The following is a 16,236-nucleotide window of genomic DNA, read 5'->3' as shown; positions in this document are numbered from 1 at the left end:
AGTAAATTGGCATACATTCTTAAAATATTAGAGTGCAAATTAAATTTGTTAATTGTCATTTGAAGGGAAGTTTCTTGTTGGCTGGGAATTTTGGAGAAGTAATCTTAAAATGCCACAAGAAGATGTGGCAGATACATGCCTGAATTATTGTTCCCAAAGTAAATGTTGAGGCAATGTAAGTTAACTTTTTTTTTCTATCTATCTCCCATCCTTCACTGACTTGAGTTCTCAACTGTATAGGGGTAGCTCTTGACATTGGACCTCTGTGTAAAATTGGTGACAAGTCAGGAACTAAATTTCTTTTTATTTTCATTGACTTGAATGGAGATAAAATTTGAGGAAGTTGTAAATGTGCTGCTGGTTTCCTAACACTCATTTTATACTCTCATGCAAAGTCAAAATCAATCTCGTAGCCCCTAATTTATGTTCATTCAGCGCGGTTCACAAATTGAACAATTAACTTAATTTTAGGTATTATTGAGTTAAGTGGAAATGTCGTGTTTGCAATATTAATAGGTGAGAATTGATTTATTAACTAGAGTAGATGATATTGAGTTCATAATTATTTTACAAGGGTATATTTGTTTTGATTTTTGTATTTATTCATCAACAAAACTAATTTGTATTTATGTAATGCTTTTAACATTGCAAGGTACTTAACAGAAGCACTGTCAACAACTTGCTGCCAAACTACAAAAGGAAGAGAGGTAGATGGATTTAAGGAGGGAATTCTAGAGTATGGAGGGAATAGACAATTGAAGACATTGAGTTTTTTAAAATTTGGAGTGTCGAGAGGCCAAAATTGGAGGAGCACAAATTTCAGAACACTGATGTGGCTGGAGGAGGTACAGAGAAGGCTGTGTGTTTTCCTCAGAACTGTAAATCTAAGTTAGCTACATGAGTCCACTGGGGTGTGACTTTTTAATGCAATTATTCAACAGGGATTGAGCAGTCTATTGAGTTAGTACATTATCCCTTCACTCATGGGATGCATAGTTCAATCTAATCCAGCTGTTGTGATTAAAAGCTGAACTCCCTGTCTCCTATAGAGGGAGAGGAACAATTTGAGCGTGTGCCATATGAGATCTTTTTTGCCTCCCTGCATTCCAAGACAGAGAGTATATCACTGTCCTTGTAACACAGTGTTCTGGAGCAATAATTCTGACAGTACAGGATCAAGTATCACCATGGCAGATGAAATATTTAAATTCACAAGAAGTCTGGAAACAAAAGGTTGGCATCAACAAAAGTCACTATGATGCTGTCAGATTGTTGCAAAAAACAACTGGCTAACTCAAAGAAATGACATTGCTGTTTGTTCCTGGTCTAGTCAATATATAACTCCAGTTTTGCATCAATGTGATTGACACTTTAACTGCACTCTGAGGTGGCTGAGCAAAACTAAGCAGTCCCGTCAACTTTGGGATGGCAAGAAATGCTAGCCTTGCCACTGTCAGCTATATTCCAGGAGTAAATGAGTTAAACTAATGGAGGATCACCGAGTTGAATTGGCATGAGAGTTCATCAATCATGCAGAGGGAAGAACAAAGCTGAGTATAAACATGGTCTAAAATGGAACATGGTGTCTATATTTTCGTATGTGACAAGCTTCTGATCATGCCAGTATTACAGGGGGTATATGCAGGGTGAAGAGCAGGTTTTGATGAAATGGGAGAGATTGTTCCTTAAGATTGGTGAGGCACTTGATGATAAATATGACTGTATAGTTTTTATTTGTCCTTGGTGTGAAAGTATGTTAGTTGTCCTTACTTGGGCATAGTTAATTCACAGTATGATAAGTTAATTACGAAAACATTCCAGTTTTATCAGAGTTTCTTCCCCATTGCAGACTGCTGGAAATTGAATGCAGGGGAAATGTTCATGTGCACACATAGCATGTTGTAGCAGTCAATGAAATTCTTATCCTGTTCTCCACACTGGAAAATGGTGAGCCTTTTATAGAAAAATACAAGTGGCAAACTGATTTGGAGGGTCAGTGAAGAGAACATTTTGTTAAAGTCTGAGTGAAGATATAATTCAGTTACACATTGTCATCCTGAAACCACAACCCCTTTCCCATCTCTGCCTTCTATTGGAGGATTGGCTAACCAATAGAAGGGGGGAAATCAGGACAGCGATGGCAAACTGTAACTAATGGACTGCCACAAGGATCATTGCTAATATTTATTTACAGTTATTTAGAAAATATATTAATGACTTGGTGACAGTGCATTCCTCCAAGTTTTGCAAATGTCACAAACATAGGTGGGAAGGCAATTGGTGAAATTAAGGGACTGCAGAGCGATATAGACAGGTTAGGTGAGTGGGCAAAAATTTAGGCAGACGGAACATAAAATGTGGAAGTGTGTGGTTGTGCACATTAGCATAAAAAATAGATGAGCTGAATATGTTTAAGTAGAGAATGACTGCAGAAAACAGTGGAACAGAAGGATTTGGGAGTCTGCATGCATGAACCACAGAGAGCTAACATCCAAGTTGATTGGGTACTCAGGAAGGCAAATGGAATGTTGACCTTTACATCAAAGGGAATGGCTTATAAAAGTAGGGAGATTTTACTAAAACCATACAAGAGATGAGTCAGACCACAGCTGGAATATTGTGAACACTTTTAGTTCCCTTATTTAAGGAAAGATATGATGATATTTTAAGTAGACTAGAGATGATTCATTTGGCTGATCCTGGGTATGGAAGGACTGTCTCATGAGGAGAGGTTGAGTGCATATTCATTGGAATACAAAAGAATAAGAGGTGACCTTACTGAAACATACATGATTCTTGTGGGACTTCACAGGTTAGAGGTTGTTTCCTTTGCAGCAATGTTTAGGACTAGAAACCATAATTGCAAACTAAAGGACCACTTGTTTAAGACCGAGATGAGGAGGAATTTCTTCTCTGAAGGTCGTGAATCTAAAATTATTTACAACAGAGAGCTGTTGTGGCTGGGTCGATAAGTATGATTAAGGCTGAGATAAATTTCTAAACAATAAAGGAATTGGGGGTTATTGGAAAAGGCAGACAAATTAAGTTGAAGATTTTCAGGTCAGCCAATGATCTCATTGAATGGTGGAGCAAACTTGATGGGCAGAATGACCAACTTCCATATCGCATGGCCTCGTGGTTTATTCAGAGGTAAGAAGGGTATTCAGGGAGTGCAGGTACTTGGATTTCTGCTGCCATCATAATCAAGTCGCCAGAGTCTTACCAGAGCACAGGTCTGATCTTTCATTAGAGAGAGACAATTGGTGATGATTTAATCCAAGGGCCACTATTCCTCAGGCGAGGGGAGAGGTTGGCAAGGAGAGTCCTTCAGGGTAACCTTAGTTGGTGCAGGAATTGAACCCACATTGTTGGCATCATACTGCTTCGCAAACCAACCCATCAGCCACCTGAGTTGGAGTGACTCTGGTTTCTGCTGTACTCTGGTATTGAGTAGCAAAGTTTAAAAATGTGTTTCTGGAAAAGTGCAGCAGGTCAGGCAGCATCAAAGGAACAGGAGAATCGACGTTTCGGGCATAAGCCCTTCTTCAGGAATGAGGAGGGTGTGTCAAGTAGGCTAAGATAAAAGGTAGGGAGGAGGGACTTGGGGGAGGGGCGTTGGGAATATGATAGGTGGAAGGAGGTTAAGGTGAGGGTGATAAGCCGAAGAGGGGGTGGGGGCGGAGAGGTCGGGAAGAAGATTGCAGGTCAAGAAGGCGGTGCTGAGTCTGAGAGTTGGGACTGAGAAAAGGTGGGGGGAGGGGAAATGAGGAAACTGGAGAAATCTGAGTTCATCCCTTGTGGTTGGAGGGTTCCTAGGCGGAAGATGAGGCGCTCTTCCTCTAGGCGTTGTGTTGCCATGGTCTGGCGATGGAGGAGGCCAAGGACCTGCATGTCCTTGGCGGAGTGGGAGGGGGAGTTAAAGTGTTCAGCCACAGGGCGGTTGGGTTGGTTGGTCCGGGTGTCCCAAAGGTGTTCTCTGAAACGCTGCGCAAGTAGACGACCTGTCTCCCCAATGTATAGGAGGCGACACCGGGTGCAGCGGATGCAGTAAATGATGTGTGTGGAGGTGCAGGTGAATTTCTGACGGATATGGAAGGATCCCTTGGGGCGTTGGAGGGAAGTGAAAGGGGAGGTGTGGGCGCAAGTTTTGCATTTCTTGCAGTTGAGGGGAAGGTGCCGGGAGTGGAGGTTGGGTTAGTGGGGGGTGTGGATCTGACGAGAGAGTCGTGGAGGGAGTGGTCTTTCCGGAACGCTGATAGGGGAGGGGAGGGAAATATATCCCTGGTGGTGGGGTCTGTTTGGAGGTGGCGGAAATGATGAAGGAGTAGCAAAAAAAACATGTCCAAAGTAAGTACAATGCTCGCTAAAATCATGACATGGGTGAAGTCGACAGGAGACCTTGGGCTGGAAAAGAATGCATAAACTTGACTTTGCATCACTTGATGGATTATATAATCAATGAAAAGCTGTTATTCAATGCCGTCCTCTCCTCTGGATCATTGGAGTAATGAATATAATGTTCATAGTGAACTGTGAAATACTTGTTATGAAATCAGTTACGATAGGGCAGTGAGGGAAAAAAAGACTACAAATGGCGTATGACTTTTTTTCCGACAGTTCATTAATCACCCATTTCTCAAATCTTTTTCTTGCTCGTAACTGTTCCATTTCTGCGTGGCATGGACATCCTTATGTGAAGCAGCTGCTTTCTTTTTGAGCAATGCTCCCTCAAGGGGACTCCGTTCCATCCGTTCATCCTTCAATGTCTGTCAGTAATGTAGCCTGAGGCATTTGCTCTTCATGTATCCCTGGCTGGATTCCGAAAGGGAGCTTGCATTTCAAACAAAGCAGGATGAGGACAAGGTCCTCTTGGGTCTCTGAACAAGAGGCACACAGACACGAGGAGGCCTGTCACAGAACATCAACTTAGCCTATTGAAAGTCTGGCATTGTAAGCTGTAAATCCAGTATTGGAACAGTCTTAATGGTTCAAGCTGCATGTTTGCAATAACTGGCATTTGTTTAAATAATTTCAGCTGGCATGGAGAGGGTGGTGATGCGAGAGACAAAAGTACAAGTAAAATGGCCCTCTCACACATAACTATTTTTCACTTTCTCTGCAGTGCTCGAACAGCAAAGACACCTTTGAGAACATAATGCTAATGCTTGATGGGATGCCGATGGCAAGAGTCAAACCAGAGCTTCTGGAATCTGAGCGAGGGGTAAGCCGAGGTTTCCAGACAATTCCCTTTTCCCCAATAGCAGTAATTATTTCCAGACCTTTCTAAAGCCAATCTCCTCTCCGCCTGTCCTACACTGTTCACATCTATCTTCACCCCTCCCCCATTCCTGTTGACGTCTGGTCTGAAATCTAGGGAACACACAACTGTACTGTGACATGATATCACTGCACTCGAAACTTGAGAAAATTCTGTGAGTGCAGTAAATTTTAAATTGGCTGGATTACAGGTTTTCTTTCCCTTTCAAATATGTTCATATTATGGACATTTCCAGCGTCTCTGGAATATAGGATTAGTACAGTTTTATACTGTGTTCAAAAGTCCGACAGGTAACTCATTTTAAAGTGGTGCACTCTTTCACATTAGCACCTGATTTATGAATGTAAGCTTATACAAAGAAAACCTAAAAGTTGAAAGCTACAATGAAAACGCAGCACATTTTTTCAGAAGAGGAGACCCTAAATCAGTGCTGCTTTCTTCTGGATTGGAGCTAGCAATTAATATTGATGGCTGCCAATCCGAAAGCATTCCTTAGCCACAGCAGTTAGCTTTTTACTTGCTCCATCAATTCTGGTCTCTTGAGTATGAATTGCATTACCAAGGCCTGCAGCAGGCAATACTTTAAACTCTGGAATTCCCTTCCTAAATCTTTCCCCTCTGGAGCTCTTTTTCATCTCTTAAGACAATATTTAAGACCACCTGCCCAAATAAGATGTTGGTGACTCATCTTCATATTCTCTAACATGGCTTAATGTCAAGTTTTGTTGGATAATTGTTCCTTGGAATTGATTTGGAATCTTTTACTATCTTAAATGTGCTTTATAAATTCAAGTTGCTGTTTTTTTTATAATTTACATTTCTTAATAGCATTTAAAGTGAAAGGTCATGCTAAGCCCAGCCACATTTTAACAATGGGCTATTGTATTTTGCACTATACAGTTCCGTGCTGGTTGTGTTATAGAACAGCTTATCTCCTTGTGTAGTACAATAACCAGAATATTTACCGATAAGACAATCTTGTTGCAAGAAATAGGATGTGTGCTGGCATTTACTGTCTTTGCTAAAATAAATTAATATTTATTGAACACAATAATTCATAGGCTCTCAAAAAATCCACATGACCACAAATCAAAGTCATAACGTGTATGTCATATAAGCTGCTGCTATTGTTATAGGTTAGTGTTGGAATTTTACTGTTCATCAACTTACATTAAAAGTGCCATACAATTGTACTAAACTTACCAAGGCATTTTGCAGTAGTGTTATCAAACAACATTGGGTGCTGTGCCACAAATACCTATTAGGACCATTATTAAAAGCCCTAGTCAAAAAGGTAGGTTTTAAGGAGCATTATAATGGTGGAGAGAGAAATAGAGAGGCAGACAGCTTCAGGGAGCAAAATCACTTGGGCGTTGGACATCTGCATGCATAGGCATCAACAGTGAACAAAATCAGAAGTCACACAACACCAGGTTATAGTCCAATAGGTTTATCTGAAATCACAAGCTTTGGGAGTGCTGCTGTTTCGTCAGGTGTCTTCTGACTTCGTCCACCCCAATCCAACACTGGCATCAAATTATCATTGGAGGGAGTGATCATTTTGGATGCGTAAGAGACCAGAATAGAAGAAACTTGCATATCTCAGAGGGTTACAGAGCTAAACGGGATAGAGGGGTGGGGAGGAACATTAGGTATGGAGAGATTTGAACTCAAAAATTTTAAAGTCAACACATGGCCCATCTGGCAACCAATATAGGTCAGTGAACACAGGTAAATGAAAGGACTACATGAAGGAGTAAGTAAATCAGAATGAAAATTTTGAGATGCGTCTTTTAAAAACTGGCAAAGATAATGTTATGCATGAATTCTGGATTGCAGACAAAAGAATTCCAAATGAAGGTACTGCCTAATATCAGACAACATGGTTTTATTCTGCTTATGTTGAAGACTTCACTATCACTTCTTACACAAGGACTTCACTCTCCTGTCCTTGAGAGAAGTACAGGAATATTTGCAAAATAATTCTGGGTCCAACTCACCACATAGGTGCATTATTCTAATATCATTCAAACAAATACTTCGGATGTTTCTTGCCACTTAAAAGCATTTTTAAACCATGTACAACAGAGATAAACATCACAGTTGATGGAAGATTAAAGTGAAATTCTGTGTGAATGGAAAGTGTGAGTCGTGGTGTGAGCATTGATTTTCAATTCTGTCAAATTTTCCTTCTCATAAATAAACAGCAGTTTTTTTTTAAATGTGTAAGGTATTATTCTTTTTCTTCCTTTTGTGAAAAAGGGTCACATTTATGATAGAATAATGATTGTATTTCCATTTTATTAATTAGAGCAGCTATTTATTCTAACACTGTTCTGCAAAGATGGGGGTAACATTACCTTTGTTCATGTAGAGGCAATCCTTAGCAAGTCAAATATGTGTCAAGATATCCATTCAAAAAAATAGAAGGTAAATATGATTAAATTGACTGACTGCTGTTTGCTCATTAATATCTAATTTAATGTTTTGCTTCTGTGGTGCATCCACACTGTCACTTTTGCACAGGTGTTATGCTTTGACATATTTATTTTCAAAGCTATTCTTAGAACAAAGATGATTGAAATTTAGAATCATTATCTGTTAACAAATATTGGTTGACTAAGTCTGCTTGGGTGTTCAAGACCTGAGATTTTGGGGTTGTTAATCTCTGGACTTCTCCATGTCAGAGTGTTGTGGAGGCTATATCGTTCAGTGTGCTTCAGGCTGAATTAAATGGGATTTTAATCTGCAAGGCAGTCAGGAGTAATGGGGAGCAGGCAGGAAAATGAGCTGAGGCTACCATCAGATCAGACAGAATTATGTGGAATGGCAAATGGTCATCTCATCTCAGATCCGACACTCCAACTCGGCACCACCCTCTTGACCTGTCCTACCTGTCCATCATCTTTCCGTTCCACTCTCCCCACAGACCTATCACAATTACCTCCCACCTGCATCCACTTATCACCATCCCAGCTACCTTACCACCAGCTCTACCCCTACTCCCCTAATTATCACTCAGCCCCCTTCCCCCTCCGCATTCCTGATAAAAGACTTATGCCTGAAACATCGACTCTCCTATTCCTTGGATACTATCTGACATGCTGTGCTTTTCCAACATCACACATTTTGACTCTGGGGGCAGCAAACAGCATACTCTTGTTCCTTTTTGTTATATTCTTATGTTCTTAACCAACAAAGTCAGACTAATCCATAGAAGCAAAACGAAGGCTATAAAGAATGTCAATATGTTTACACTGCATTATGTTGTATTTACAGGACCGGATATCAGCATGATATACTTCCCACTCTACTTCAATATAACTTCAAATTCCTTCATTTTCATATATTTATCAAACTTCCCCTTAGAATATCTATTCACTTCGCCTTCTCCATGTAATAGTAAATTTGCATTCTTATCACTTCCTAATATTAGTTTCTACTGAACTTTCAATGAATTTATTGGTGACTTGTATATTTATAATGACTTATACATCTATCCTGTGGAACGTGTACCCTATCAAACCCCTTTAGTGTAAAAATATTCCATTAGCTTGTCAACTTTCTCTTTTTGAAAGAAAGCATCCCAAGCCCGTTAAGTCTTCCTTGTTAGTCCCAACCTGTCATTTTTAATACCGTCCTTGTAAATCATTTTTGCACTTTATCCAGTGCCTCTGTATCGATGCTGTAGTATGAAAATAAGAACTTACAGGACTATCCAAAACTTATTTTTAATTCCTTTATGGGGTGTGTGTGTGTTGCTGGCATACCCAGCCCTAATTGATCTTGAACCTATGTTTATTTAATTGCATTGGGATACTCACATTCCATGAATGAAGCAGAAGTGCTATACAAGTACAATCTAACCATTTTCATAAAATGGCATGTGACTTACAGGCATAGACGTGGGAACTGAGCATGTAATCTGTTGAGCCTTGCTGACTAAGAGTGACATCTGTGGGAAACCCCATGAACTCTTATTGACGTTTTCCCATAGCAGCAAACTTTCAATGGAAATCGTTAGAGGCATTTCATATGTAGAAAATACCATTGCATTGGCATGTTTAGTCATTTTTGCAGAATTTGTCATGTCTGAGTGTTTTTCCAGCACCCAGTGATCAATAAAGTGGCAAAACCAAGATACCATCACAAGCATTGTGAAAAATGTTTTTGACTATTTTCACTTATTTTAATTCTTCATGTTTTCAGTTTCTCAAATGGGGGCCCAAATTGGCCTTGATTTTCTACAGTTCTACAAACAAACTCTATTAAAACTTCACAAACAGTATCTGCTTTTGTTTTCTCTCTTGAAATCAGCACTATGGTCTAAACTGGTTTTAATAAATTCCAGTGCAAGGATTTTCATTTTTTACAAAACAGAGCTCCTGGGGAAGTGGAAGGGGGTCAGTTGGCGTTTGATGGAGAAGCATTGAAGCTCTGGGTGTTAACCAGTGTTGAGGACATAGCTCTGCCAAAGTTTGAGGTGTGGTTTGTTTCCCCCTTTTTAGGATGGGTGGGCCTCATATGCGTTTCCAGTATTTCCTGCTTTAATTTCAGAATTCCATCCTTTTCAGTACATTTCATTATCTGTTTTTATTTGCATGTTATTTCATTCTATGGTGTATTTTTATATTTTCAATCATGCATGCTCTTTATTAAGACCAAATATAGGATGATCTCTAATAAATCTAATCAAGAATTCAGGAAAAGCAACTTTGTTAAAATTTGGATGGAATTTAATGCACTGTAGAAGCAGGTCTGGAGGTGGGTGAGCACAGATTTAATTAGAGTAATAGAGTCATAGAGTCATACAGCACGGAAACAGACCCTTGAGTGCAAAAAGTCCATGCCGACCATAATCCCAAACTATCCTAGTCCCACCTGCATGTGCTTGGCCCGTATCCCTCCAAACATTTCACATTCCTGCATTTATCCAAATGTCTTTTCAATGTTGTTACTGTACCAAGATCTGCCACTTAGTCTGGAAATTCATTCCACACATGAACCACTCTTGTAAAAAAAATTGCCCCTCATGTCTTTTTAAAATTTTTCTCCTCTCACCTTAAAAATATGCGCCCTAGTCTTGAAATCCCCCATCCAAAGGGAAAGACACCTACCATTCACCTTATCTATACCCCTCATTATTTTCTAAACTGATATAAAGTTGATCTTCTAGGTTCCAGTGAGAAAAATCCCTGCCTCTTCAGCCTTTCTTCTTAACTCGAACCTTCCATTCCCAGCAACCTCCCGGTAAATCTCTTCTGAAACCTCCCAAGCTTCATAGTACCCTTCTTGTAACAGGGAGACCAGAACTGGATGCAGTACTCCAGAAGAGTCTGGGATTGTGGCTGTAGCAAACAGTAGATTTTAGCCAGGACTAATACTTAGCAACGGGGTACAGTCTGTGCTATCCCACTTCCCCACAGTTAAGTTCAGGTGGGAAGATTCACTGACACCTTACCACCCTGACATTAATTAAATTCTTTAGTGGGGAATTGATGCCCACCAATGGGCCTCAACCACTGCTGCTGATTTTCACCCAGTGGCAAGCAGAAGAGTCATGATGTAGTGAGTCTGCAAAGTGAAGTATGTCCTGTTTACTTACAGGCACCAGGACAGGGGAGACATAGTGATCAACCTGGAATCAGATTGTCAGGAGAGGCGTCGGGGAAACCACTGAGGGCCACCTCACCTGCTGTTGCCTCTGACCCACTTCCTATCCCCCCAGTCCCACAGCCTGCATTTTTCCCTCACTCATCTTTGGCCTGGGGTTCCTTCAGTCCTGGTGCTCTCATGGTTGCATTTCCTGCAGCTGCTATCACTCCCAGTTGCATTGACTACATTTGAGAGCTATTAGAAATGGGTAGTCCAGCAGCTCTTGCAAATCAGTGAGTGGGATTAACCTACCTAGCATCCTAATCCTTGGGTAATCCCACTTAATATGGTGGACTATCACCAGCATAGGTATTGTGTGGCTCCGGTCATTTTTCCAACTGTTGGGCGAAATCCCTATCACAAACATTATGTTTCGCTCTGTGTGTGACAACCTGGATGTCAGTTGGTAGTACTTGTGATCTCAGTCCCATTCTAGGACTTGACTCAAACAGTGAGTGCTAAGAAAGTGCCTAATTGACTGAAGAGATGTTAAATCAAGGATAAATCTGATCTTCCAGGAAGGTAAAATATTCCCAAATGCTAATTTGGAGGAGAATTGTTGCCTGATGGCCTGGTCAAAATTTATCCAATGATGAACATCACTATCACAAAATTATGTCATTTTTGTTATATTACTGAGTGTGCATAAATTAGCTGAGTTGGTTCCTACATTACAGCAGTGACTACTCTTCAGAAGCATTTCATTAGATGTAAAACACTTTGAGACATCTGATCATCATGCAAGGTGCTATAAAAATGCATGTTTTCGTTTATCTAGAGAGTTGTTAGAATGTGAAAACCAGTACCACGAGGAACAGTTGAAACAAATGTTATGGATACATTTAAGGGGGAGTTGAATAAATGCACAAGGGAGAAAGAATTTGACAAAGTAAGTCAGGAAATGTAGATTAAATTACTTGTTCCTGTGCTGTACATTCTGTAATTCTATATAGTACTTTCAGACCATTCAAACACGGTGATCAAAATATTTCCCTTGACCTTTTATCTTTGTATCTTTCACCTTTGCCTTTCAGTTCTCAATCATTTTGTACTCAAACTGTAAATATGCCTTTTTTCTTTGCCAAATGGCTTCTGTATGTGCATACTTTGTTTTCTGTATACCAACATGTCTATCTTTGTGTTAATAATTGTTGATACATACGAGTGAATTCAAACTGGTAATTTCATCATATGATTCAGATGGCCGTTCTTCCCAGTACACAATAATTATGGTGACTGGCTTCTCATTCCTTTAATCACAACCCAATATGCAACAACATAAAGGAGATGGTGCCAGTAAATTGAAGATTTTCCTGACAGCCATGTTTTCTCCACTGTTCATGCTGGCAATTAGAACACTTAAAGTGAAAAAAACTTGAATTTGTATGGTGCCTTTCATGACCACAGAACATTCCCAAGTACTCCTACTATAATTTAGTAAATGCAGCAGCTAGTTTGTACACTAGAAGCATCCACAAGCAGTGCTGTGATAATGATTGGACAGTTATTTTGTGTATTGAAGAATGACTATTAGCCAGGACATTTTGGAGTACCTGAACCCCATCACATTGAGTCTTTGAAGCAGTGTCAAAGGATCTTTTACATCCATCTGAGAGTGCACATGGACCTTTGATTAACATTTCATCCTAGGACAGCACCTTCAATAGTCCAGAATTCCTTCAGTACTGCATTGGATGGTCTGTTCAGGTCCTGGAGTGGGTTTTGAACCTACAACGAGTTGATACCAACTGAGCCACAGACAACACCAACTTATTGCAAGAAGTGTTAGGTTGGCTGCAATTTATAGATTGTCAGTGTTTAACTGTTATTAAAATTTTGTGATTACAAAAATAAAACATTTGTAATACTAAATACAATCTGGGAGGCAATGATGCAAATGAATCACTAATCACACCCTTATTCATTGCGTTGTCCAGCCAACTGTCTTAAGGCCAAGAGTAAAAACAATAGCTGCAGATAACCCTTAGATGAACCTGTGAGTAATCCCTCAAAAGCCACGATAGTTGATTCCCAAAGCACTATTATCAAAGCATTACAGTTAGGAAGTTGAGTGGCAACTCCAGGTAAAAGAACCTAAAATGTATTTTACCAAATCTGGAGTAAAAACACAAGCAACGTTTACTCTTTTTTGGAATATTTAATCAATTGTCCACAAAATCCCAGAATGGGGATTTGCAACTCCATTTCTGGTCTTCTTAAATATACAGTGGAAAGACAGACATAAACTACTCCCAATACCAGTCTAATTCAAAAAAAAAGCATGTCACGATGCCCCTATTACACAGGAAAGACCGCTGATACAAATCTGCATTTCAGAAAAAAATGCTTCGTTATCATTGTGTTGTAAACAAATGCGCAAAACAGTAATTTATTGTCCCAAGTATTCACTGAGGCCGAATGAATGCAATGACCATTGATAAAAAAACTCGTGATTTTTTTTCTCATGCACTGCAGCTATTAAATCTAAAAATTCAGTTCGTATTAATTTTGATATATCCATTAGTTTGGAGAAAACCTAGAAGCCGTCAGGGTTGGATTTGAGAAAGACTAGACTGGTTGTGCAGAGATTGGATGTTTGCTTCTAAACATGCAATAAAAGAGAAATAGCAGTGATAGATTGTTGACAGTTACTTTTCAGTGAAGTTAAAATATTGCCAGTCTTCCAAAATTCTTGTGCAAAATGTCAAATTTCTTTGACACTATAAAAGTATGTGGATGTTATAGCATTACCTATGAAGATTTAAATTGAAAGGCTTTAATCTGTGCAGGTGCCCTGTCAACATCTTACAAAATTCATCCTGATTACATACAAATTATTTTCTGATTTCCTTTTAAAAGTGTTCCACTATTTTCACACAGTTGTCTTTGATGTACAGTTTCTTTGTGGCATCATCATTTTTGACAATAGATATGAGTCCTGGCGTACATTTTCACATTTCAAAGAAAGTCATTTGCATGTGAATACATTTGAATGGTTTTTAAAATTTAGCTTCTGATTCCTCAATCCTTCTTGCAAATTATGTCATTGGTCACTCAAAAGGTTGTCTTCTTTATAGGTAATGTGCATATTTAATAAGTGAGTTCAATGAAGTGACAGATTTTTATCTCTTTCAATTATGTTTACATATGTCTGCCCGTGTATTTTTATGCAATGGTTAGAAATCCATGTTTTTCTTCCAAATTACACTTGTGAAGTTTGTAAAACTTTATGTTGGAAATTGTATCTTTAAATTTAGGGCAAATGAAGGGGACGGTCCCTTGTGTGACCTGTTGTGGAGTCTACCTGATAGCAAGCCTAGGTGGTTTGATTGTTCTGGCAATCAAAGGAAGACCTTGATGGTTTTACTGAGAAGTAGGTTCAAAGTATTTGTACTTGGAGACTGTGGCAGCAGTCTCTGAATTTACAATGGGTTGACTCTGAGCATCCCAAAATCCTAGGAATGTATTGCAGCATCAAAGATTGTAAATACTTGTACTTAAACTGCCTATTTACATGTAGACGAAAAGGTGTTGTGATCAAGGATATCTATAATTACTGAGGGGAGAGGGCAGAGGATGTAGTTTTGAGATCAGGTTACAAGCTTCCCAACAAATCTGTGACTATATAAATATCACAGAAAGATTGTGTGTGGTCAGTGGGGAGAAAGGCTAATGGGCTTTGTGAGTTACCACAGTGAACTATGGGAGGGAGATGGCTTGTCGTCAAAGAGAAGGGTCTTGCTGCCACCTAAAGGATTTCATGAGATTTGTTGCAGCATGACACAGGAGAGAACAATAATTGGATCAGGCTTTGTGATGGATTTAGAAACTCTCCAAAAGCAGAGGGGTGTGCCTTTAAATACAAATTGCCTGAGAAATAGAAAGTCTGGTTTAGTCAACTGTGCTTGGTTACCATTTGTTACTGCAATAGTTTTAAAGCATGAAATCTTGTTGCATTCTTTCAGCCAATCAATGGAAGTTCAGATTTCCTTAAAAGTTACAAATCTCTATGGCAATTGTAACCATTTTTACAAACTGGGGAGTTTAGGATTTGGGGACATCGGCCAAAACAATTAGTGAAATTAAGGAAACATTTATTTGTGGAAAAGGTGGTGGAGTTGCTCACCTGCAAGCAGCCAGAAGTAATTCTTAATTTTAAAACTGAGATTGATTGATGATGATTAAAGAAAGGTATATGAGGAAATGGTGGATAAGTGAAGCATGATTGCAAAACAATCACAATCTCAGTGAACCTTGGTCTACCTTTGTTCTTACATTTTTGCAAGTATTCAAGCATTATTCCATTGAAATTTTATTTTTCACCAAAATACACCATATTTTAAAAAAAGTGCAGATATGATTTTGTTTTTACTTGCACGCCTTCTTGATGGTAAATATATTTTTGGGTTCCATTATAATAAGTGTCATATAGAATTGCATCTCCCACATCATTTTTTCTTCCATTGTCTTTCTGATTGAGTGTGCGGTGTGAGGTAATCCACAAATGTCTATTTTGAAGTACTGACCAAAGTTAAAATTGCTCTTTTTGTCTTAGTCATTCTGTTTGTTTCTTGCGCTTGGCTTTATTCAATGGAGGTTTCATTAAACAAAATGCTTGCTTTTAGCAATTTTTTTTTTTCAGGCAGCTTCCTATTTGCAATTTGCTTTCAGACTGTATGAGTAATTCTTTTTTAGGTTCTGACTGAGTCTGGCAAGATTTCAGAGCCAGCTTGAACAAGCTGATGACCCAGTCTGAGATCAGTGTCTGGCTACAGTTTTGGATAGCAGTGTTATGTCTAAGAACATGGAATTTAACTAAAAAAGTGGAAGATATTTAACAGTTCATACCGAGCTGTTGGATGTTGCATGGAATACTTTCTTTCCTGGGAGATGATGTAATCAGGTCAAAATGTAGAAAGATTTTGGTTTAAAGCTGGACAACTTAATGATGGATCAAAAATAGTGGAGGTGTTATCTGCAATCAATGGTTTTTAATTAGTTTTTTTTTGTCCCTTAAAGCTCTCTTTTTCCAGATGAATCTCAATCCCTGAAAGCTATATCTTCAGACAAATCAAAACCTCAATAAGCAGTTTAATTAAACTCTGACAAGAAAATTGATCTTTTAAAATGCAAAAGAAAACCTATAACTTTTTCCATTGTATTGAAAACTCTTGCGGACCTAAATAGGGCCTTTGTAAATATACCAGTCTGAACTCTATGAGAATGTAGATTACCTTAATCAGCTGGTAAGGTGGTAGGTTTTGGGGGGAGCAGAAGCAATCCTGCTCTTCTCAGCCCACAAG

At 39.1% G+C, this 16,236-nt stretch overlaps 1 protein-coding gene across 4 annotated transcripts in view; it reads left to right on the top strand.

The window, feature by feature from the left end:
- klf12b (Kruppel-like factor 12b) overlaps positions 1-16,236 on the top strand; it is a 280,995-nt gene that overhangs the window by 110,680 nt on the left and 154,079 nt on the right. For 3 of the 4 annotated variants that reach the window (XM_043691384.1, XM_043691383.1, XM_043691385.1), the window contains exon 2: positions 5,123-5,221. The exons of the other annotated variant lie outside the window; for it this stretch is intronic. In XM_043691384.1, coding sequence (XP_043547319.1) covers positions 5,156-5,221 — 66 coding nt within the window. In that variant the 5' untranslated portion in view covers positions 5,123-5,155. The remainder of the gene's footprint in view (positions 1-5,122; positions 5,222-16,236) is intronic. 4 annotated transcript variants of the gene reach the window in all.

The sequence above is a fragment of the Chiloscyllium plagiosum genome, chromosome 6 (genome assembly GCF_004010195.1).
Source record: "Chiloscyllium plagiosum isolate BGI_BamShark_2017 chromosome 6, ASM401019v2, whole genome shotgun sequence".
NCBI lineage: Eukaryota > Metazoa > Chordata > Chondrichthyes > Orectolobiformes > Hemiscylliidae > Chiloscyllium > Chiloscyllium plagiosum.
Note: the sequence above shows the minus strand (reverse complement) of the source record. Positions and strands in the feature narration are given on the sequence as shown.